The 23,198-nt window shown below is 41.6% G+C and overlaps 1 protein-coding gene across 1 annotated transcript; it reads right to left on the reverse strand.

Annotated features, from left to right (window-relative positions):
• Positions 1-19,909: 19,909 nt before the first annotated feature.
• On the reverse strand, positions 19,910-22,700 carry ccdc25 (coiled-coil domain containing 25). Its single transcript, XM_084560589.1, has 9 exons — positions 22,436-22,700; positions 22,254-22,301; positions 22,104-22,143; positions 21,753-21,804; positions 21,441-21,516; positions 21,249-21,352; positions 20,931-21,133; positions 20,785-20,830; positions 19,910-20,580 (listed from the first exon to the last, which is right to left on the reverse strand). The coding sequence occupies exons 1-9, from the start codon at positions 22,458-22,460 to the stop codon at positions 20,551-20,553; spliced, it is 624 nt and encodes a 207-aa protein (XP_084416715.1). The 5' UTR covers positions 22,461-22,700; the 3' UTR covers positions 19,910-20,550.
• Between the last annotated feature and the right edge of the window lie 498 nt (positions 22,701-23,198).

The raw sequence follows: 23,198 nt of genomic DNA on the forward strand, positions 1-23,198 counted from the left end.
TCCCCTCTCAAGAAGAGCCAAGTATGTAGTCATTAATGGAAAGTCTGACTAGTCAAGCAGGTTTCTGATGGGTTACACCCACAGATGTCCCTGTTTAGACCTCAACTTCCCACCAGTCCCTTAGAACTGAAGAAACTACGTGGATGAGTGATGAAACATCTTTAAGAAACTCTGCAAGTCCAGTTGCCTTTCTTAGATGGTTGTTGGGTAATCTAGGTTAATTACTGTTCCAGAGACTACTGCTAATCAAGTCTCCCTCTGGTAAAAGGCGGACACATGCAACACAGCTCAATGGGATCAAAGAAGGTTTGGAGGATGCGGGCATCGATCCTGCTACCTCTCGCATGCTAAGCGAGTGCTCTACCATTTGAGCTAATCCCCCATTTTGGCACCGTCCAACCTATGGCTGACGAACCCATCAAATGACACTCAAACGATCCAATGATGGCCAGAGACTGTGCCATCAAGTTAAAATATAGTCCTAACATTGGTCACCAAGAAGTTTCCACCCCATTCACACCTTGGGACTGGAGCCTCTGACTGATTACGGATGGTTAGAGCACCATTCATAGGAGAAAGAAGACGTCCCGCTCTCCAACGACAGGTCAGTATTTGGTCGTTAATGGACATCAGGTGTGAACGGGAGTTTAACTTTAAGAAAGTGTTTGTAAAGGCAGGTGTTTATGGCAGATTAGATCTCAGTCCACCTCCTCTGTTTAGAGAGAGGGTTTTAAACTTGGCATTCCACTCAAAGAAGTTAATAGGGTTAATCGGATCCTCCAGTGAATGAAACACATTAATGGCCAGAGACTCCAGTCTCAAGGTGTGAATGGGGGTGAAACTTTTTGCAGAAGATATTAAGAGTGCAGGTGTTTAAGACAGATTATATCACTTTCACGCAAATTATTTTTCAAGTTGTTAATCAACATGTTCCTGGTTGATGTTTATAATATCCTGGCTAAGTGACATCATGTGACTGCAGTGGGCACATCCCCTTCGATAGCTCAGTTGGTAGAGCGGAGGACTGTAGTGAGCACCCATTGACATCCTTTGGTCGCTGGTTTAAATCCGGCTCGAAGGAGGTGCCTGTGTTTTAGCTCTCTTTAACCAAACAAACCACCCTTTAACATGGTAACCACACTCGAGTTAGCTAATTAGATGAGCTGGTACTATTGCTAATTGGCAGATATAATCTGCCATCAATTTACAATACACTTCTAACTTCGGCCTCCAAGAAGTTTCAATTCCATTCACACCTTGAGACTGAAACCTCTGACTGATTATGGGTCGTTAGAGCACCGTTCATAGGGAAAGAAGACAGGACGAATAGTCTCCTCTCAAGAAGAGCTAAGTATGTAGTCATTAATGGACACTCGTCAAGCAAGTTTCTGATGGGTTACACCCACAGATGTCCCTGTTTAGACCTCAACTTCCCACCAGTCCCTTAGAACTGAAGAAACTACGCGGATGAGTGATGAAACATCTTTAAGAAACTCTGCAAGTCCAGTTGCCTTTCTTAAACGGTTGTTGGGTAATCTAGGTTAATTACTGTTCCCGAGACTACTGCTAATCAAGTCTCCCTCTGGTAAAAGGCGGACACATGCAACACAGCTCAATGGGATCAAAGAAGGTTTGGAGGATGCGGGCATCGATCCCGCTACCTCTCGCATGCTAAGCGAGCGCTCTACCATTTGAGCTAATCCCCCATTTTAGCACCGTCCAACGTATGGCTGACGAACCCATCAAATGACACTCAAACGATCCAATGATGGCCAGAGACTGTGCCATCAAGTTAAAATATAGTCCTAACATTGGTCACCAAGAAGTTTCCACCCCATTCACACCTTGAGACTGGAGCCTCTGACTGATTACGGATGGTTAGAGCACCATTCATTGGAGAAAGAAGACATCCCCCTCTCCAACGACAGGTCAGTATTTGGTCGTTATGGACATCAGGTGTGAACGGGAGTTAAACTTTAAGAAAGTGTTTGTAAAGGCAGGTGTTTATGGCAGATTAGATCTCAGTCCACCTCCTCTGTTTAGAGAGAGGGTTTCAAAATTGGCATTCCACTCAAAGAAGTTAATAGGGTTAATCGGATCCTCCAGCGAATGAAACACATCAATGGCCAGCGACTCCAGTCTCAAGGTGTGAATGGGGGTGAAACGTTTTGCAGAAGATGTTAAGAGTGCAGGTGTTTAAGACAGATTATATCACTTTCACGCAAATTATTTTTCAAGTTGTTAATCAACGTGTTTCTGGTTGATGTTTATTGTAAGCCTGGCTAACTGACCAGAGCATGAAATTGGCACCCGCCCACCCGTGAAACTTTCAATCTATCTGCCACGTTGGCGGGTAGCCAATAAGACAACACAACACTGAGCAAGTGTTGTGTTGTTGACCAATCACGTAGGTAGCCTATTGTTTAAGTAAGCCCAGCCATTTTCTTGGACATTCGAAACAAAATGTGGCGGCACATAGCGGGCTGTAGAGCAACAGAAAGAGGATGAGGAGGAGGATTCAAAAAATAAAAACAAAAAAGACGTTTTAATAGTAAGTGGAAAGTGGAAACAAATGGAAAGGTTCACGACTGGCTGGTATACAACGACACAACCGAGGAGATGTACTGTCAAGATTGTCGTGTCTATGGCTCAGAGAAGGCGAGTTCGACCCCATTTGTAATAGGGACTAAAAACTTAAAATTAGAAGCAATTAAGGACCACGAGTCCTCTAAAAGCCACTTGCAAACTTTAAGCTGTAAAATGGGGAAGACGGCTCCCCCGGAGCAGACAGTTGCGGTCATGGCACTGACATTAATGAAAACAGCGCAGTTGGAGAGGATGAAGCTCCTGTTTAGGAACGTCCACGCAATTGGAAAGAAAATGAGACCTTTCTCCGACTACGTGTGGATGTGCGAGTCAGTACCAACCTGCTTTAATGCTAGTAGATAACTAAAGTACAGCACAGTGCAATGACTGCTCTGTTATCGTTACAACTTAGCTGTGTGTATGTGCTTGCGTGTGCGTGTGTACAGTACAGTGTACTAGCCAACGTGTGTGATCAAGCTCACTGTGAATTGTCATTCATTCGTATTTTTAGGGTGGATGAACAGAAAGGGTTAGCTGTAGGGAAGACATACAGAAATGCAAACCAGGCCCCAGTCTTCATGTACTCCATAGCAGAAGTTGAAAGGAAGAAGGTGGAAGTGGAGATATCTGCCTCCAAGTTTATCTCCATAATGGTTGATGGATCCACAGACAGCAGTGTAACAGAAGAGGAGTTACTCTACGTTAGATCGAGCAGAGCAGGAAATGTCAAGGTGCAGTTTGTGGGGATCCAGGCTGTAGAAAAGGCAGATGCTGAACATGTAACAGACGTGATATGCTCCATGATGTCTGCAGTCAGTGGCAGTGAGGATGAATGGAAGGAGAAACTAGTTGCTTGTGCAACAGATGGAGCCGCAGTAATGACAGGATCCAAGACAGGTGTGGTCAGTCGGCTTCGTGGGCAGAAGCCCTACATTCTAGGAGTCCACTGTATGGCACACCGCTTAGAATTGGTTTTTAAAGATGTAATGAAAACCAACAATCGGTGTAGAAAAGTTGAGGATCTCTTGACCGGCCTGTTCACCTTCTATCACAGAAGCCCATTGAACAGAGCCACATTAAAGAAGAGTTTCTCAGTGCTGGGCATGAAACCCCTGATGCCCACCAGAGTAGGAGGTACAAGGTGGGTCTCTCACCTTTTGAGAGCCCTGGACCATTTCCTTAAGGGGTATAAAGGAATTGTTCACCACCTTGAGCAGGTATAGTGATAGTTAATAGGTAGTATTGTACAAGTGCTATTTATCTTTGTCAACAGTTTGAGTTTGAGTTTTAATCCACCAAATGCAGTTCACTTTCAGTCTAATGAATTTTGTTTTTGTGTTCTAAAGACCAAATCACCAGACACTGAAGGGGGCAATGCCAGTCATCGGAGCCAGGCACAAGGATTCTGCAAGTGGGCAACAGATGGTGCCACTCTGAAATTCTGCTGCTTCCTGCATGACACCTTAACTCATCTTGGCAACCTGTCAGTCACACTGCAGCAGTCATGTTTGACAGTGGCTGATGTCGACAGTTGTCTTACTTCCACTCAGGCTGTGATCCGCAAATACAAATCCAGGTACATATTGCTTACTGTTTGTAATTTAAAATGTTCTTGCTCTTCTTAAGGCCTTTGCACACATAGTCCATTTATTTTTACCTCCAGCACATGTATTTGGAGGGTTTATTCAAATGATACAGCAATAACCTCGTATTCACAGCATGTATCCACTGAACCACACCACTTATAAATATTTTCACTGTGATGGTATTGTGATAAATAGAATTATAAATTCTTGATGTAAAAAACCCTTTAAAATAAATGTAAACTACAACTTCATTTTGTATTACAGACCTGGACCTATGCTGAGCAAAGTGTTGGATTCCAACAGCTACCAGGGTGTCAGGCTTAGCGATAGTGACACCAGCCAAATGATGGCTAACAAAGACAAACTTCTGGACAAGCTGTCAGAAAGCATGGACAACAGGTTTAGTGATGTCGGGTCAGGAATCCTGAGCAATACGAAGATAGTGCCCTTCCAACAATGGCCTAATGAAAATAATACAGGTAAGCATCTTTAATAAAAAAAATAGAACAAGTATTACTGTATATGCACAACAAAATCACAGAGCTTTAGAACTGTTGCAATAAAATCAGAACTATCAAACTGTAAACATTTCAGTCAAAATGGTCAAATAGTCAAAATATTAGACTCTTGTCTTGAAACATAAACAAAAACTTATAGTACAAACTTCCTCTTTTCATATAATTTCAGACTTCGGCGATTCAGAGGTGGAGAGGCTCATAGATCACTTCAGGCCAGTATTGATCTCTGCTGGAGTTGATGTTGATCTGATCCCAGATCAGTGGACCATTGTCAAGTCCTATCTCTACAAGGAGCCAACGACCTTGGAGAGACTCACCTGGTCTGAAGCCAACCGGAAGCTGAGAGGATCGTGCCCTGACATCCTAGACCTTGTGGATCTGGTGTTATGCATGCCAGCATCAACAGCGGACTGTGAGCGTGGGTTTAATGTGATGAAGATGGTGAAGACTGACTGGCGGTCTAGTCTCAAGTGTGAGACACTGTCTGACCTGCTCATGGTCCATCTGTCCTCTCCGTCAATAAAAGATTTTGACCCAAGCCCAGCGGTCAATCTGTGGCATGCTAGCAGCTTGAGGTCACGGAGACCAGACCTCATGGAAAACCCAGCTGCTGCAGTGGTGGAGGAAGTGGAGGAAGCAGAGGGGAGTGTCTGCTCCTCCTCCTCTTTTGAGGACCCGGAGCCCTCAGTCTATGCTCTGTGAAAGGGTTTTTCAATTGCTGCCTGACCTGACTGATTGTTATTGTTGTTGTTTATCTAAATGTTTAATGTTATTCAGTCAAAATATTAGACTCTTGTCTTTAAAAAGCAACACTCAGAGCCCTCAGTCTATGCTCTGTGAAAGGGTTCAATTGTTGCCTGACCTGACTGATTGTTGTTTATCTAAATGTTTATCTAAATGTTATTCAGTCAAAATATTAGACTCTTGTCTTTAAAAAGCAACATGAACTTATAATATGTACAAACTTAAAAATAGTCTTTTGATATAAATGTGATTAAAATCTAAAATGTAAAAAAAAAAAAAATTAAACTGAATACACTACAGTGACTAATGGATTGCAGTTAACTAAATAAATGAGACCGTCAGTGAAATGATTGGCTGTTTGTATTTATGTTATTTTTTATTCTAAATGCCTGCCACGACACCAGGTCAGATACAGTTGTAATCATTATGTAGGTCTAGTCATAAATGAGATTGGTTAAGTTGGTTAATAACCAGACAGCACTTTAATGTGTATTCTGTACAAGTTCAAGAACCATTCTTATGCATTTTCTGAGTCGTTCACCTTTATTTTAGACACAAAAAAACTACTGTGGCAGGTGGATTTCAAAATCCACCTGCCACAGTGGCTGGTGGCCAAAAAAGTTAACTTCAGGCCCTGTAACCGACATCATGTGACTGTAGTGAGCACATCTCCTTCGATCGCGGTCGAAGGGGATGTGCCCACTGCAGTCACATGATGTCGGTTATATCATTTTTTGGTGGTTTCAGATTAATAAAATTCTGATTTAGCCTTCTTGATTAAGGAGGTACATTTGTTGCGGAGTTGACGAAAATTGAGCCAATCAGCCTCGAGTTTTGTTTTTCGTGCTCTGGCCCAGGCAAGATCTCTTTCTTTGAGGAGGTTTCCAATTTCAGTGGAAAACCATCGATTGTTTCGCCCCTTTATCCTAAACTTACGTAAGGGAGCATGTTTATTGATTAACTTCAAAAATTCAGAATGAAAGAAATTCCAGGCCAGCTCAACATCATCAAGGAGGGAGATTCGTTTCCACTCAAAGTTGGACAAATCATGCAAAAAAGCCTGCTCATGAAAAAGTTTAAAATCTCTTTTAAGTAAAATGGGGAGTTTGGCATTCCTGACCACTGCAATGGCACAATGGTCACTCAGATCATTCCCAAAAACACCAGCATCAGTATACCTGTGGGGGGTATTTGTTATTATAAGATCAAGGAGCGATGATCTTAAGGGGTATTTAATGGTAGGCCGGGTTGGGCTGTCTATTAATTGGCTTAGGTTTAATGAATCACAGATAGATTTCAAGCCATCTGAGGCTGATGACAACCAATCAAGGTTTAGATCCCCCACTAAGACAAACTCACCAGAGTTTAACCCTGAGACACAGTTGTTTAAAGAACTTAGAGCCTCAGTGCAGGCTGAGGGAGGCCTATAACAGCCCATGACTGTAAGGGACTGTCTCTGTTGAAATTCAAGTTTCAATGCCAAAAATTCAAACTGTTTGCTAATGGATACAGAGGAAAGGAGAGTAGCATGAAACTTATTTTTTATATAAATGGCTACACCTCCACCTTTCCTGGGACGATCACAGCGGAATACATTATAAACATTTATAGAGATATCCTGATCTGAGACTGATTTATTTAACCAAGTTTCAGACAACACAAGAATATCAGTTTCAGTTGTCTGTATCCAGATCTTAATTATATCAATTTTAGGGAGCAGGCTCCGGACATTCAGATGTAAGATGCCCAGGCCTGATCTGGCTTTGAATTCATCAGGGGTACTAATATTCTTCAGAAAGGGGCCTGGGTTAGGCTGAACATTGCCTGATAGTAAAAGGAGAAGAAGGACAAAACTTTTTCGTTTTATATTAGAAGTTGACTCCTTGTCATCAATATTGGAATTTACCAAGTCAATGAGCGAAGTTTCTGTGTGTATAAAACTGTCTTGCAAGACAGATATACACATCAAAGGAAGAAGAGATACGTGAATTTCTCCTAGCAGGACAGCATTGGATGTGGGTCCAATTTATCAACAGCCAATTACCAGGTGCTGGTCACTGACCTGGAAGGACCCAAGGGTGTGTGGGGGGCATGTCCTTGAACCCCACTACCACAGTTCGACAAAACCGACCCACGAGAAGCAAATGAAAATTCATTGTTTTCGTCTATATGTAGCAGTTTGATATTTAGTGTTCATGTACGGTATGAATTTCACCAAAACAGGAGTTCTCGTTTTGTTGTGGTTGTATTTCCTGCCTGTGTGTGCGCGTGCTCGATGCGTGTGTATATGTATGTGTGTGTGGGGACGTGTTTGGCGTGGCGACGCAGGTGCGTGCGCGCTCCGGCTCAAAGCTGTTCTGACTGTACACGGAGGTAGGCGCTACTTTCCTGCGCTCAGTAGTTTTATATTTTTAAAGTTTATTATAGTTGGTATTAAGGCACACGGACTATTGAACCTTTTTGAGCATTATGCCCAAGTTGTCCTGTGTGATTACCGTGGTTTCAAATTATTAATTTGTTGGTGTATAATGGTGTTTAGTCGCGGAAAAGTAGCTAGCGCTAGCGCGCTACGTTAGCCGTATTGCTCGTCTCGCTTCGTTATCCCCTATTAACGTAGTTTTGCTCTTTTCTCCAGGAGAGCGGCTGGTTTGTGCACACTCAGCTCATTTTCATGTACCACAGGTATGGGGATAACTATTGCCTTGATAATGTATTTTGTACTTGATATTTGATGTATTTATGGGACCAAGTTTATTGTGATGTTTTACAAAAAAGGGGGAAAAAACGTGTTTCCTAGTGGCCAAATGAAATTTGTTTGTATTTCTGAATTATTTGAATGTAAAAAGCTGTTCTGACTGTACACGGAGGAGAGCGGCTGGCTTCCATGTGCACACGCAACTCATTTTCTTTTCATGTAGGCTACCACAGATCGGCCAGTAAAACAGGACCAGAAACTCAAGATCTGTTTCCCGTGGCATTATTGAACACAACGCAGAGAAAACACGCACACACGGGTTACATATAGATATAATGATAAGGAAGGCAAACAACAGATAACATTTGGAGCGCAGCAAATGGATTTAGCCAACAGGCTCCCGCTCCTCCAGCGGCCAGCGGGCTCCGGCGGCGAGCGGGCTCCGGCAGCCAGTAGGCTCCAACCAGCGAGCTCCAGCGGATAGCGGGCTCCAACCAGCGGCAGGTCGACTCCAGTGGCCAGCAGACTCCAAGCAGCGATATGCGGGCTCCAGTGGCCAGCAGACAGTCACAGTGGCTACAGGCAGCCGAATACCTGTTTGCTGGCGGACAGCAGCTCACGACATCAGGAGGATCCAGCCCAACATCCATAGCCAACAGGTAGACGAGACCAAAGATCAAATCAGTCCGGAGACGCCGACGGTCAGCAGTAGGAGCCGCTCCCATCGATCTACAACCCACAGCGGAGGACCACCTGAGCGGCGGCTGGAGAGTAGATCACAACCTGGACAAGTCCGGGAAGGTGACCTCGACGAGGTGTCACACAGAGATCCACAAAAAAGCGGGCTTTGTTGTGCTGGGGGTTTTAGAAGCCAGCAGTAGCAGGTAGGCTACGGTAAAACCCCTATGGTAAAAACTTCAGTTGCAACTCCTTAACCCGCAGTGTGGTGTAATTTATAAAAACGTTCAAGGAATTTAAAGGGATAATGATAATCATTAGAAAAACCTCATTTAAAAACTACCTTAAACAACCATAACGGAGAGTAATACAAATACCGACGTGTGCATGCGGCCATCTTGGATTGCGCGAGAGAGTTAGTTCTAAGGGACTGGTGGGAAGTTGAGGTCTAAACAGGGACATCTGTGGGTGTAACTCCATCAGAAACTTGCTTGACTAGTGTCCATTAATGACTGCATACTTAGCTCTTCTTGAGAAGGGACTATTCGTCCTGTCTTCTTTCCCTATGAATGGTGCTCTAACGACCCATAATCAGTCAGAGGCTCTCGTCTCAAGGTGTGAATGGGATTGAAACTTCTTGGAGGCCGAAGTTAGAAGTGTATTGTAAATTGATGGCAGATTATATCTGCCAATTAGCAATAGTACCAGCTCCTCTAATTAGCTAACTCGAGTGTGGTTACCATGTTAAAGGGTGGTTTGTTTGGTTAAAGAGAGCTAAAACACAGGCACCTCCTTCGAGCCGGATTTAAACAGTCAATTCAATAATACACTGTTACTCACGACTAAAATAGACACAAGCAGATTGTTTTTATGGCTTTAAAGTACTTTTCTTGTGGCAAATGTTTATATATTTTTGTGTTAAAATCCACTTACACAATTTTGTATCCATGAAATTAAGGTCGATTGTTACCTGATATTTCATTCTTTGCCAAGACTGTAATAGTTTTATTTTCAATGACATGTGCTGAACATGTTTATTTATCCAGCTGTAACTTTCATGATCTTTTTCTCTTTAATTTGAAGCTGAAATGTGGCCTCCTTTCTTATTTGATTTGCCAATGAGCTTGTTTTTTTTTTCCATTATTTATTTAGCATTTTCTAATTGTATTATCTGTGTGACATTGACACAAACTTGTTTAACTGAAAGTGATTGTCTCTTAATTAATACCATAACACATGATATTTTAATTTTCTACAGACAGTATAACCCTAAGCACCATCAGTAACTATGGTGTCAGTTAATCTAACAATATATGATCACACACTTGCAAGAAAATATTCATGAACAGATTCAGCTTTAATGGCCAAATGCATTTACATACAGGAAATAAACATAAAAGAAGACACAATATTAGCAGCAACCACTCAATACAGATAATAGCAAGGACAATCAGAAACATTAAAAATAAGCAGGGGAAACAACTGACAATGAAATATATACACGCATAACTAAAATGTAATGTTGAGGCTTTGCTCATAGGCTGCACTCTGCATGGCCTTTAACCACTGTTCTTTTGTTAGTGTTTCAGTGTTTGGGCAGTATATTTTGCCTTTGTACTGGCTGTGGCCAGTTTCTGTTGAGCGAAACTGTCCACACCTCCTGCGGACATTTGATGAGGCTGACCTATTATATCTGTGTTTGGTGGGTGCAGCTTGGTCACTGGTATGTTCATTGGTGGCAGTTGTGTTACAGGGTGTTAAAGATGGGACAGGGCAAGGGAGCAACAGCTGCATCCCTGGCATGACAAGTGCAGGTGGTGCTGCAGGAAACAGTTGCCTTTGTGCCGCTATGGGCCTTGGAGCGATCAGCCTGGGCCCTGCTCCAGACCCTGGCTGGATGTGGGAGGCTGGAGGCTGGATGGAAGTCGCTGGAGGCTGCCTGAACCTGGTTCTGGCCTGCCCTGCTGTACTGGGTGGCACTGAATAAGAATGCAGCAGATGTTGGTCATGATGCTGTACAGGCACATCAGGCTGTGTGTTAGCAGGCAACAGAGGCTCTGTTGCCACTGGCCATGCCTCTGTGAGCTGCAAGACTTTGAGCAGAAGACCAACCTCCTGAGCCTTCAGGCGTCTATTGCGCCACTGTATTAGAGTGGTTTGGTTCACCTCTACCGGCCGAATTCTTCTGTCGTCTTGAAGAATGAGAGACCATCTTGACCGGCTCTCTTTTCCCTGTTTTCTAGGGCTTTTATGGACTTGACAGAGCCTGATAAAGATGGTCTGTATAAGTCGTCAGCAGCTTGGCCACTGTGCAGGGGAGCCCTTTGAGCCCAGGACACACCTCTTGGTGCTCTCCACTCCAGGGGGGAAATCCGTTCCCTTTGGTGATCTGAAGCGGCCAGTCGAAAGCCTCTCCTGGTGTCGAGCAGCATACACGACCCGCTGCCTGTCAAAATCCTCCAGGTTCTGCCACAGACTCACTACTGTGTAGGCCTGCTGGTTGCTGAGGGTGAGGCCTGTCTGATGGCGCAGCTCCACCAGATACTCTGCCAGTGCATCCACTTTATCCATACCTGGGATGTTGTGTTCATCCACAGCTTGGAGAGGTGCATGAACGTGGATAGTGGCTGGAGGATGGAGAGCAGGGGACGAGTGGGTGGGTGCTGCAGGGTGGCTGGTCTCCACAGAGAGGAGGGCGGCTGACGAGTGGGTCGGTGCTGCAGGGTGGCTGGTCTCCACAGAGAGGAGGGCGGCTGACGAGTGGGTCGGTGCTGCAGGGTGGCTGGTTGCTACAGAGAGAGCGGCTGATGACTGGGTCGGTGCTTGTGCGTGCAAGCTGCTGGAGACGAGAGAGCTGCTGTGGTGATAAACCTCTTCACAATCCAGACCTGCCAGTGTGGCTTCGTCTCCAGGTGCATCTGCAAATCCTTCATCGACTTCTTCCATGTCGAGCTCCTCCAGCTGCTGGGAGGTCTCCTCAGAAGTAGCATTGTATATATCTGCTCTTATTCTTTATTTTTATGTGTATAGATTGAGATTTAGTTTATTTTATCTTATTTTTATTTTTAATTTTCTTCGCTTATTTAAGTTTGTGTGTCATGTACAAGAGAGTAAAGCTACCGGAGTCAAATTCCCTGTATGTGCACATACTTGGTCATTAAATTTGATTCTGATTCTGATTCTGATCAAGGTTTTGCAGTGGCTCATTATTTTGCCGCAGCAAATACTGGATGCCAATGAGCTCCCCTGAGAAGACATCAAAAGAAAATTAGATATATGTAAATGAGCATGTATGACACCAGGTATAAACACAGTTATCATAATACCCTCACCAGTGTATTTAGCAGGGGGCACAAAGTCAGGCACCAGTTTCCTGCCAAACACCCTCTCAAAATTGCTGTTCACACAATGGACCAGCTCCCCAGTGTAACTGTGCAGAGGAGATGGTTTGGTCGACACAGCATCAGCAGCGCGGTCCTGGTTCCAACGATGTAGCCCCTCCAGGAGATAAATTTGGAAGTTGACACTGTTGGCACTGTTCCCTTACAGAAAGAGCAAGAGAAAGAGTTTAATTAGAATAATGTTGGCAGCCAGTAAAAAGGTTATAATGAGAAGGTGGTTAACTAAACATCTCCCAACAAAACAGGAATGAATTGTAATCATAAAAGAAATATATTCTATGGAAAAACTAACTTTCGTCCTTAATCTGTGTATGGATAAATTTACTAGTTACTGGAGGAAGTGGACGTCCCATTTTGATTTAGTGGATTCTTGTGACAGGTAGAGAGAGTACAATGGTATGTAAGCATTTGTGTATACAACAGGGATTTAAATAACCGAACTGCAATGGACTGAAATGGACCAGAATGAACTCTGAAATTTCATCCCTTTTATTTTATTGTATACATTTTAGCTATTTGACTCACGGACCTACTCTGTTCTCCTTTTTATTTATTTATTTTTAGTTCATTTGTATGTCTATTGTTCTCTGTTCCCTTTATGTATGTTCTATCACACCTATAAAAATAAAGTTAAAAAAAAAAGCAAGAGAAAAGCTAACAGACACTTAAATGTAATGCTCTTTTTACACCAATATGTTTATCCTTCATTTGGAGAATAACCAGTAGCCATCGTGAGACTACAGTTTAAGGTAACACCACAGGCATGTCAGCCCTTTTTAAGGGACTCGCCACATCTCCGCTGTGGCATGGACTGTTCTGCTGAAGAGCAGTAGGGGCCACTGGCGCAGCAACAGAGGGTACCTGAAAAATACAGCACACACATACATGTCCAGGGCGTATGTAGGCACAGATAGACAGGGACTGGTAGACAGAGAGAGAACAGGCAAAAACAGATGGAATTATGGATTGAATAACTGCAAGAGCTTTAGAGGTTATATTTACCACAGATGAAGTAGATGATGCATCAAGTCTTGAGCTCTGGCCATCGGTGCTGCTCGCTGAAGCAGCAGGAGAAGGAGCAACCTGTGGAGTCCCAGGAAACACAATAATAAATATTTGCAGGGTGCAGAATGAGAATCCACATAGAGTGTGAATCCACCTAAGTGTTCAACAATTCTTTTGTCTTATGGAGATGTAAAGCGTAATTAACCAGGATTCTACCACCACCTTCTGTGCCTGGTTAGTGCCTTTTGCATGCATATTTTAAAGTGAGAAATAAATAGTGTTAGGATCTTTTGGTTAGTTTAAGCTTTAATCACCTGGTGTGATTTTACCTTCTGATAAAAGTAATGCCATTTCTCCTGCTGAGACCTGTTGCTTTGATGGCCTGACCCAATTGAGCCAGGCTGGAGTTAAACCACTGCAGTCCATACCAAATGAAAACATGGCAGTCCTCCCATAATAACACACTCCACAGCCGATACAAATCTGTCACACTCAGACCTAGAGTGAGGGTAGGTATGCCAGAAGGCTAACTGAAAAAGGTGTAATTTAACCTTCAAATATTGAAAAAAGTTGCAACACTAAGCCCATTTGATGCCAAAGATGAAGTGGTTTATTGTCCTATAGGTACCGTCCACGGAAATGTGAGCAAACAAATGCAAAAATGCTGCAGAAAAATATATTTACAATGTACAAACCAAAAAACAAAAACAAAAAAAAAACATTAGTCTACACAGCACCACAGCCCTTCACTGACCCCCTAGGCAGTGTAGAAACCCTCCATTTAAAGGCTTGGCCCCTCCCACTGGACCCACCTTAATTGGAACCAATCAAATAATCATTTAACCCAAATAAATTAATTCTGAGGCACTCACAAGGAATATAAATTAAAAAGCCTTTATTTAAACTTGGCTATCCATTAAAAATGCCAACATGTTTCGGCCTCTGTGGCCTTCTTCAGGGCAAATTCAAAATGGCAGTCTGTAGACTGCATGCTGTATATCTGCATGTGGTCACATGACCTAGAAGCACAGGTGCTCATCTGCCCAGGTGTCGCCTGTCAGAGAGCAATTACAACAAGTTGCTTTAAATAAGACAAGTCACATTTTCAATATTTTACCACTTCTCACATCAAGATAGTTTAAAATATCAATATAAATATATACATATCGCAACAAGTTACTTTACCAAAGACAAATTACAGAAAAAGGTTACATTGTGGAAAAGGTTTAAATTCATTTCATGATCTGATAAATATGTGCAATAACACATTCCACATCACAATACACTTTGAAATATCAATATACTGTAGATAGATACATATAGCAAAACACTGATATGTGCATATAGTCATTTACAAAAACGGAGACAGATCCAATTCTAAATTTAGGCCAGGGTATTGATTAGCTTTTAGAGTATAAATCCAAAAGGATTCTCTCTGCAACAGTTTTTTTAGTCTATCCCCCCCTCTTGGTGATATTTTAACATGTTCCATCCCAAAGATTTTTAGAGTGTCGCTACTTCCATGGTTCGCCTCTTTGTAATGTAGAGCCATAGGATATTGGTGGTTGCTTGTTCTTATAGCATATTTGTGCTCTGCTAATCTTTCTTTAAGCTTACGCTTAGTTCTTCCAATATAAAAACAGCCACAAGGGCATTCAAGTCTATACACAACGAATGAGGTATTACAATTAATAAATGTATACTGTATTCACGATTTGATGTCACATCTTCAAAAGTGTTGGTCTTAACCATATTGTTACAGTGATTACAGTTTCCACACTTATAGTTACCTCTTTTTTTGTCTAGCCAGGTTTTGTTCTGTACAGGAGGCATATAGCTTTTTACAAGACTATCTTTAAGAGTAGGGGCTCGTTTAAAGGTGATAGTAGGTACCTCCGGGAGTGCATCTCTCAAGACGGTATCACTTTTTATTATGTCCCAATTCTTCTTAATTATTTGCTTAATCTTATTGGCTTGACTACTGTACTGTGTAACAAAGTAGACTTGGTTTGGCTCTTGTTGTCTCCTCTGTTTCTGAACCAACAGCTGTTCTCTGCTAATTTCTTTAACTCTACTGTAGGCTGTATCTAAGGTCTTGTGTTTATACCCTCTTTTCTTAAACCTTTGAATCATGTCTTGGGCATTTTTCTCAAAAACGTCTTCAGAGTCACAAATGCGTTTAATCCTTTGAAATTGGCCAAAAGGGATATTCTTAACCAAGGTGGGTGGTAGCTTTCTGCCCTTAGTATGGTATTCATTTAACCCCACAGGTCATTTTCCATATTCAATATCATTATCATATGTATTTACAGATATTTACCACACATAACGGCGGTCCTCAACACATTCACTCCAATCCTCAATCCAGAAATGTTTCAACAAACTGATTTCAACCCCACAGTTGGTATGTCTCAGTAAGTAACTCAGGCACTATAAAAGACAGCCTGAAACAAAGCTCGGGTCCTTTGTTACGGCCCAGCACCAGGAGACACTGTGGTAAGAAAACAGCAGAACAGCATAATTAGATACAACTCATGATACTCATGACAGTCCTCCAATAATAAAAAAAAGATACTCAAAACAATAAATGTGTTTGTGTATTATTCCGGAAACTTTATGGAACTAAATGGCACAGGAAACTTACTTAGCTGTTAAATGTAGCTCTGTGTGTGCACCCACCGAACTACCCATAGCATGCTACCTGGCTAACATGCGGTCTGTGTACTGGATGATGGTGTGATGTGCTGGTGTGGTGTATTGCCAGTGGCAGGGGAGACTGCCACAAAATCGAATGTCTTATTGCTAGACCCTACTAGTAATTTTGACTTTTTTTAAAAAAATCCAGTCCAGCTAGTGCTGCTTAAGGATCTCATCTCATCTTCAGTCATTCAGAGAACTACAGGGGTCTTAAGCAATTAGTATAACAACATAGATTAAAATAAAAAATCTGGCCTTATATCATGTACTTAATGTAAAAAAACTCTCTCACTCACACACATTATTGCTAAACTTCTAGATTGGTTGAACTGATGATTTACTGCTACAAAACTACACTGCATGACAGACACTGTGGAGTCGCCTTAGCAAATTCCTAGATGAAGTTGTGAATTGTAGTTATTGTTTTTCTCTAGAAAATGACATCAAGTGCAGGCAACAGGCCTGCTCCCAGGCAAAAATGGTGGCACGGGTGCCTGAAAACATGGGAGAAATATATTGAATTGCTAACATTCTTTTAATACAAGCAGCCAACTTCATATTGGTAACACATTCATTTATGTTTGCATCTTGCAGACTTAAATGTAGTTACCTTTTGAGTGTGAAAACCACATATACACCTTGGCAGCTCTCTCATTAAGGTCCTCTGACCCTTCAGCTGCAGGGGGCACCTTTCAATCTGTAACCATAAAGAAAATCTCTCATTGACTACTAGTGTTCTTGTCAGTGATAAGAATATGCGTTTCTATTTGTTTTCCTTCTCTTATTTGTCCTTTTTATTGTATTATCTTATTTACCCACTGGTGTAACACAGTGATTTCCTAGCCTGGGATTAATAAAGTAGCCTACATCTTTATCTTAAGTAATTAAATAAATAAAAAAGCGTGAGCGATTTACCTTTTGATATAGCTCGTACCACCGTTTTTGCCTGGGAGCAGGTCTGTTGCCTGCACTTGATGGCCAGGCACTTGTGGTGGCAAACGTTGTGAGTCAGGACAGCCACTCGCTGTCGTACATGGCTTTGGTCGTCATTTTCTAGGGAAAAACAATAACTACAATGCACAACTTCATCTAGGAAACATTTGTGATATGAAGCAATGAGAAAACATCAGGCTAACTTGCAGCAATTAGCTACTTTGCGGCTTCTACTACTTCCACTACAGCCTAAAAACGGTGTAAGAAAATAACATGTGTAATACAACCAACCAAACTTCCAATCGCAAATCCTCCCATAGCAATGTGCACCAGCAGAGGTTGTTAAAATTAACGCTGATGGCAGTGATCAAAATGAGAAAAGACTTTGAATAAAATTTAATTCAATTCAACCCAGACAAGTAAATAGATATTTTACCTGCGCGCTGCTTCCGAAACTGCGAACATAACGGTAAAGACGTGAAAAGAGCGGGGGCGGGATGCGTCACTGGTAACGTAAACACAGGATTCGGGATCTGATTGGCTGTTCAAATTTGGTTCTTGTCATTTTACTGGTGGAAAAACAAAGATGGTCTATGCAGTGTGATTGGTTTTCAAATGATTGACTTTGACATTTGATTGGCTTCCAAAAGATGGACCGCGTCACGTGATTGGTTTCCAAATGTTGAGATGTGTGATGTGATTGGCTGTGTCTATACGGACGAGCTGTGTCTACACCTTGAGACGAGAGCCTCTGACTGATTACGAGTGGTTAGAGCACCATTCATAGGGAAAGAAGACCTCCCCCTCCCCAACGACAGGTCAGTATTTGGTCGTTAATGGACATCAGGTGTGAACGGGAGTTAAACTTTAAGTAAGTGTTTGTAAAGGCAGGTGTTTATGGCAGATTAGATCTCAGTCCACCTCCTCTGTTTAGAGAGAGGGTTTCAAACTTGGCATTCCACTCAAAGAAGTTAATAGGGTTAATCTGATCCTCCAGTGGGTGATACTCTAACAACCCATTAATGGCCAGAGACTCCAGTGTGAAGGTGTGAATGGGGGTGAAACTTTTTGCAGAAGATGTTAAGAGTGCAGGTGTTTAAAACAGATTATATCACTTTCACGCAAATTATTTTTCAAGTTGTTAATCAACGTGTTCCTGGTTGATGTTTATAATAAGCCTGGCTAAGCGACATCATGTGACTGCAGTGGGCACATCCCCTTCGATAGCTCAGTTGGTAGAGCGGAGGACTGTAGTGAGCACCCATTGACATCCTTAGGTCGCTGGTTCAAATCCGGCTCGAAGGAGGTGCCTGTGTTTTAGCTCTCTTTAACCAAACAAACCACCCTTTAACATGGTAACCACACTCGAGTTAGCTAATTAGATGAGCTGGTACTATTGCTAATTGGAAGATATAATCTGCCATCAATTTAAAATACACTTCTAACTTTGGCCTCCAAGAAGTTTCAATCCCATTCACACCTTGAGACGAGAGCCTCTGACTGATTATGGGTCGTTAGAGCACCATTCATAGGGAAAGAAGACAGGACGAATAGTTCCCCCTCAAGAAGAGCTAAGTATGCAGTCATTAATGGACACTAGTCAAGCAAGTTTCTGATGGGTTACACCCACAGATGTCCCTGTTTAGACCTCAACTTCCCACCAGTCCCTTAGAACTGAAGAAACTACGCGGATGAGTGATGAAACATCTTTAAGAAACTCTGCAAGTCCAGTTGCCTTTCTTAAACGGTTGTTGGATAATCTAGGTTAATTACTGTTCCCGAGACTACTGCTAATCAAGTCTCCCTCTGGTAAAAGGTAGCCTCATGTGACACAGCTCAATGGGATCAAAGAAGGTTTGGAGGATGCGGGCATCGATCCCGCTACCTCTCGCATGCTAAGCGAGCGCTCTACCATTTGAGCTAATCCCCCATTTTAGCACCGTCCAACCTATGGCTGACGAACCCATCAAATGACACACAAACGATCCAATGATGGCCAGAGACTGTGCCATCAAGTTAAAATATAGTCCTAACATTGGTCCCCAAGAAGTTTCCACCCCATTCACACCTTGAGACTGGAGCCTCTGACTGATTACGGATGGTTAGAGCACCATTCATAGGAGAAAGAAGACCTCCCCCTCCCTCTCTCCAACGACAGGTAAGTATCTAGTCGTTAATGGACATCAGGTGTGAACGGCAAGAAAAAATTTGTAAAGGCTGGTGTTTATAGCAGATTATATCTTAGTCCACCTCGGCTGTTCAGAGAGAAGGTTTCAAATTTGGAAAACTCTCAGTTATCCGTGTGTTGGTATGTCCAAAACACAAGATAAAACAAGGGAAACTGGACTCGCAGTGTTTCTTGAAGAAGTCATCCAGCTTTGCGCGTTTCAGTGCTCTACCATTTGAGGTAATCCGCCACGTTAAAGTCGTCCAACACAAGGTTAGCGAACCCATCAAATGATAGTGGAAACAAGCAAACAGTATGTGGTGTTGTAACCTACGCTGTACTTTGCTTTTTTGAGCAGGTGTAGACATCGGGGGATTAGCTCAAATGGTAGAGCGCTCGCTTAGCATGCGAGAGGTAGCGGGATCGATGCCCGCATCCTCCAAATCTTATTCTTCCCATCAATGTAAATAGGTTGTGTAATCACGGTTCCAGACATATACTTCACAAACCTTAACGTAATGAAAATGTAATTTAAATTTAAACGTAGTAAAGATTTATCCTCGACATTGCTTTGTTCTTAAGTATCCTGCCCAATCTTGTTCTTTTGCCAACTTCTGTAACAGCAACTTTACAGAAGTAGCACCTTAGTAGCACAAGAGCCCCATTAAACTAAACCCATTAAACTATTTGGAGACTCTAACTAAAGTGTAACTCTGTCTGTATGAAGTTAACTACCTGCTGAGTCTTCAGCATCTTCTGGCTTAAGACATTCCTTTAGGGCTAATAATGGGATTTTAGTTAATTTTTTAACTTAACAACATGAACTTTTATATCCTGTCCATCCCCAGAAATATTTAATCAACCATAGACATCCAGATGCACCAATAAAATAAAATAAATTATGAGTAGATTAGCTTTATAACTATAAAAATTAGTTGAAAGATTCCTTCAGCAAGTTCATACAGATATATTTTATGACTAAATCCTGTGTTTATTGCAGATGCAAGACAGTAATCAATAATTTTGTAATTTAAAGACTTAATTGAAGCTGCTTGGTGTTGACAGGTGATATTTCTACTGTAGACCCAAAGAGGCACATCTAAATCTGCTGCAGTTTAATTCACACACTGAATCGTGTTCAATAAAATTTGACATGCACAGAAACAATTAAGAAGAGGGAGCAGGAGGGCTTGCAGCTGTTATTAAAACAAATGCACTCATACAGACACCAGTTTGATCAGTCAACACTGGGAAAAACCCATCCCAACACAGCTCTGCTTTGAAATGACCCTCGTTATTCCTGTCGTCTCTTCTGCTGCTGCTGCTTCGTCTACAGTCTACTCCTGTAGTGATGGGAGATCAGTTTCGGTCTGAGAACCAGCGCCGTTCCTCGCTGGCTCGCTTTTCTGCAGTGTCCGAAAGCAAAAGGTATCCATTTGTCTCTTGTTTTTTATTTGACAGAGTTGCAGCAAGCAAAAGCAGCAGGGGAGTGTCCTGACAGCAGATTGTCTCGTCTGCTTGCTGCCTCATTTTCACAGCTTCACATGAAGTCATCTGAATCGTAGCCGTCCTGCAGACAAAAGGAAAATATTAGATAGTCCAATTTGTACTACAGTCATATTCTGGCTTTTATTTTAGTTTACTAATGTTGGTAATCTACACCAATATGATTTACGATTAGAAACTCTAAGTCCAACAAAACTCTAAATTCTCCACCCTCTAATGCTTATTGATTGACACAGTTTAATCTCTCCTGTTTGGTTCAGATCCTCACCTCATTAGTTTTCATGTTTTCACACTTCATCAGCGACGTGTAGTTCCTGCAGAGACCGAAACACAGATTTATTTAAAAAAGAATGATTTCTGCCAGGTTGAAGAAATACTGTCCAATCAGTCAAGTAACAAGTAAGTAAACTTTACTTGAGCTCCTCCATCTCTTTTTTCCTCTTCTGCTCTTCCTTCTCTCTCCTCTTATGTTCCTGGAGCTGGGCTTTCTTCTCGTTCCTCTCCTCCTGGTCTCGTGATTCCTTCTCTGCCGCCAGGTCGGGGAATTGCTCGACTTTTGTTTTCTCCAGACGGTTCACTATCTCATTGACCTTTTTCTCCACTGCTACAATCTTCACCTGCGAGGAACAATGCAGAAGGTCAGATTGTGAAAATAATGTACTGTAACACTGTACACTGCAGAAAAGAAGATTCATGTAATAATATTTGGTTTCCAGGGTCTTATCTGCCGACCTCTTTCTGTCGATGGAAGCCGATCTGCCCGACGTCCATGTCTCCCGTTTTCTTCAGGTTGGCCCACGGTGTGTAGACCACATTGATGTTGTTCATCTTACATCCTGACGGCAAACAGCACGGTAACCATTATTATTTTGAACACAAGCAGCAGAAAGTGGCTTTGGCAGGATGATTTCTGACGTTCTTTACCTTGGATGCTGTTGTTTTTCACCAGCTGTGCGCAGTCTATCAGCACCTCCGGGGGAATATCATTTATGGTTTGACCCTAGACATTAATTCACAGAACAGTCAGAAGAATAGGTTAGACACCAAATAACACTGTCTAACCACAATGTCGCTTTGAAACTGACAACTGATAGGGGATTATTGTGAATGCGTAATTATTATGAGAGTTATTTTCTTTAAAAATTAATGAATTGTTTAGTTTTACTAACCAGAAGTCAAAAACTTTGTCAGTTACTGTAAAATGTGATAAAGAATATTGTGAACTTGACGTCTTACCTTTTGCAGTCTCAGATAAACGTGAGCAGAGGACAGTTTGTCCACGTGAAACCTGGGTGTGATAGATGTCACAAAATATACTTTTAATTCTTAAATTTACATATTTTTTCATTGTATTGTCCCATACTGTGTCAACAATGATAATATATATAAAAAAGTGACAATTAATTAATTTTGCTTCCTCTCAATGGACCTTTAAACTGATGTTTAACTCTATACTTTTATTAATTACTTTTGTAGTTAATTCTGAAATACAAGACGCATTCAGGCCCCTTCAAACACCAAATATTGTTTTAGTCTATTTGGTTCAACTCTTAAATCTTGCTGCATATTACTTATAAAGACTCTCACCAGATGTCTTCAGGCCATCCGTACTTGATTAGATCCTCATCTGTTGACAAAAACAGCCTCATTTATGATTCTTGACGATAATCAAACAAAGTAGCACAACACTCAGAAGAAAACAGGGCGTGTGTGTGATAAAACGATAACAATACTTACTTTCATACTTGTCTTTTCCCATGTAGATTGTGAAGGGAGGGTTCACCACTACAAAAAACAAAACAAAAAACAATTACTGAGTGAAAAAGGAAGCTCTCACAGTCACATTTAACAGCTGTATAGAGTACTAAGCTAACCAGGCTAACAGCTAACACTGCTGCTCGCTCCGTGGCTATACTCACCGGCACTTGTGAAGTAAAACACCATTTTACGTGAATTAAAACTGACAGACCAACAGCAAATGTATAAACATTAACTATAACACGCTAATTATGAACACAGTGAAGTATCATCAGCTGTGTACCGACAGATCGTTGCCGCTGCTGTCACTTTTCGCATGTACCAGTTGACCCGGAAGTTGTTAGCTAGCTCAAAGAAGCTACAGACAGTTAGTATACAGCAGACCGGAAGCAGCTGCGTTTATCTACAAAATAAAACCTAGACGTTGCATAAACTGGCCACTGACTTTATTATTGAATATAAAATTTCTCAAAATGTGTTTAATATGTCTTTTCATATCATGCTGTTTGTTTTTAAGACAATCTGTTAACTCTGTGTGCTATTAAAGTAGTCATTTTAAAAATAGACTACAGATTGATATAAAGTTTGTTGTAAAGTTTTGTATCATCAAACTACTTTAATTTTGTATGTGTCAATTAATTCATTCAATTCATTCAATTTTTTTTTTATCGTATAAGTAGCCAATAATTGTTCAGAATAATCAGATTATTATTATTATTTAAATAAATAGTAAATAATAGTCAAAGTTAACATACGAAAGGAATGAAGGAATTAAGTTGCTGATCAATTATAGTTAATTAATAAATAACGACATTATTTTTATAACATTATTTTCTTCCCTTTACATTTAGTACCTTACACAATTAGCAGCACTAGACGTTCAGCTTAATTTTTACTATCTCATAAATCGCTACTTTCCCGGAG

The sequence above is a fragment of the Chelon labrosus genome (assembly GCF_963514085.1).
Source record: "Chelon labrosus genome assembly, chromosome: 14".
Classification (NCBI taxonomy): Eukaryota; Metazoa; Chordata; class Actinopteri; order Mugiliformes; family Mugilidae; genus Chelon; species Chelon labrosus.

Excerpts from the sequence above, each read along its gene's own strand:
- ccdc25 (XM_084560589.1), bottom strand. The coding sequence starts at position 22,460 with ATGGTGTTTTACTTCACAAGTGCCG. Across the intron at positions 21,134-21,248 it reads GCTTCCATCGACAGAAAGAG|GTGAAGATTGTAGCAGTGGA; the intron begins GTCGGCAGATAA and ends TGTTCCTCGCAG. Across the intron at positions 20,581-20,784 it reads AAAACATGAAAACTAATGAG|GACGGCTACGATTCAGATGA; the intron begins GTGAGGATCTGA and ends TTTTGTCTGCAG.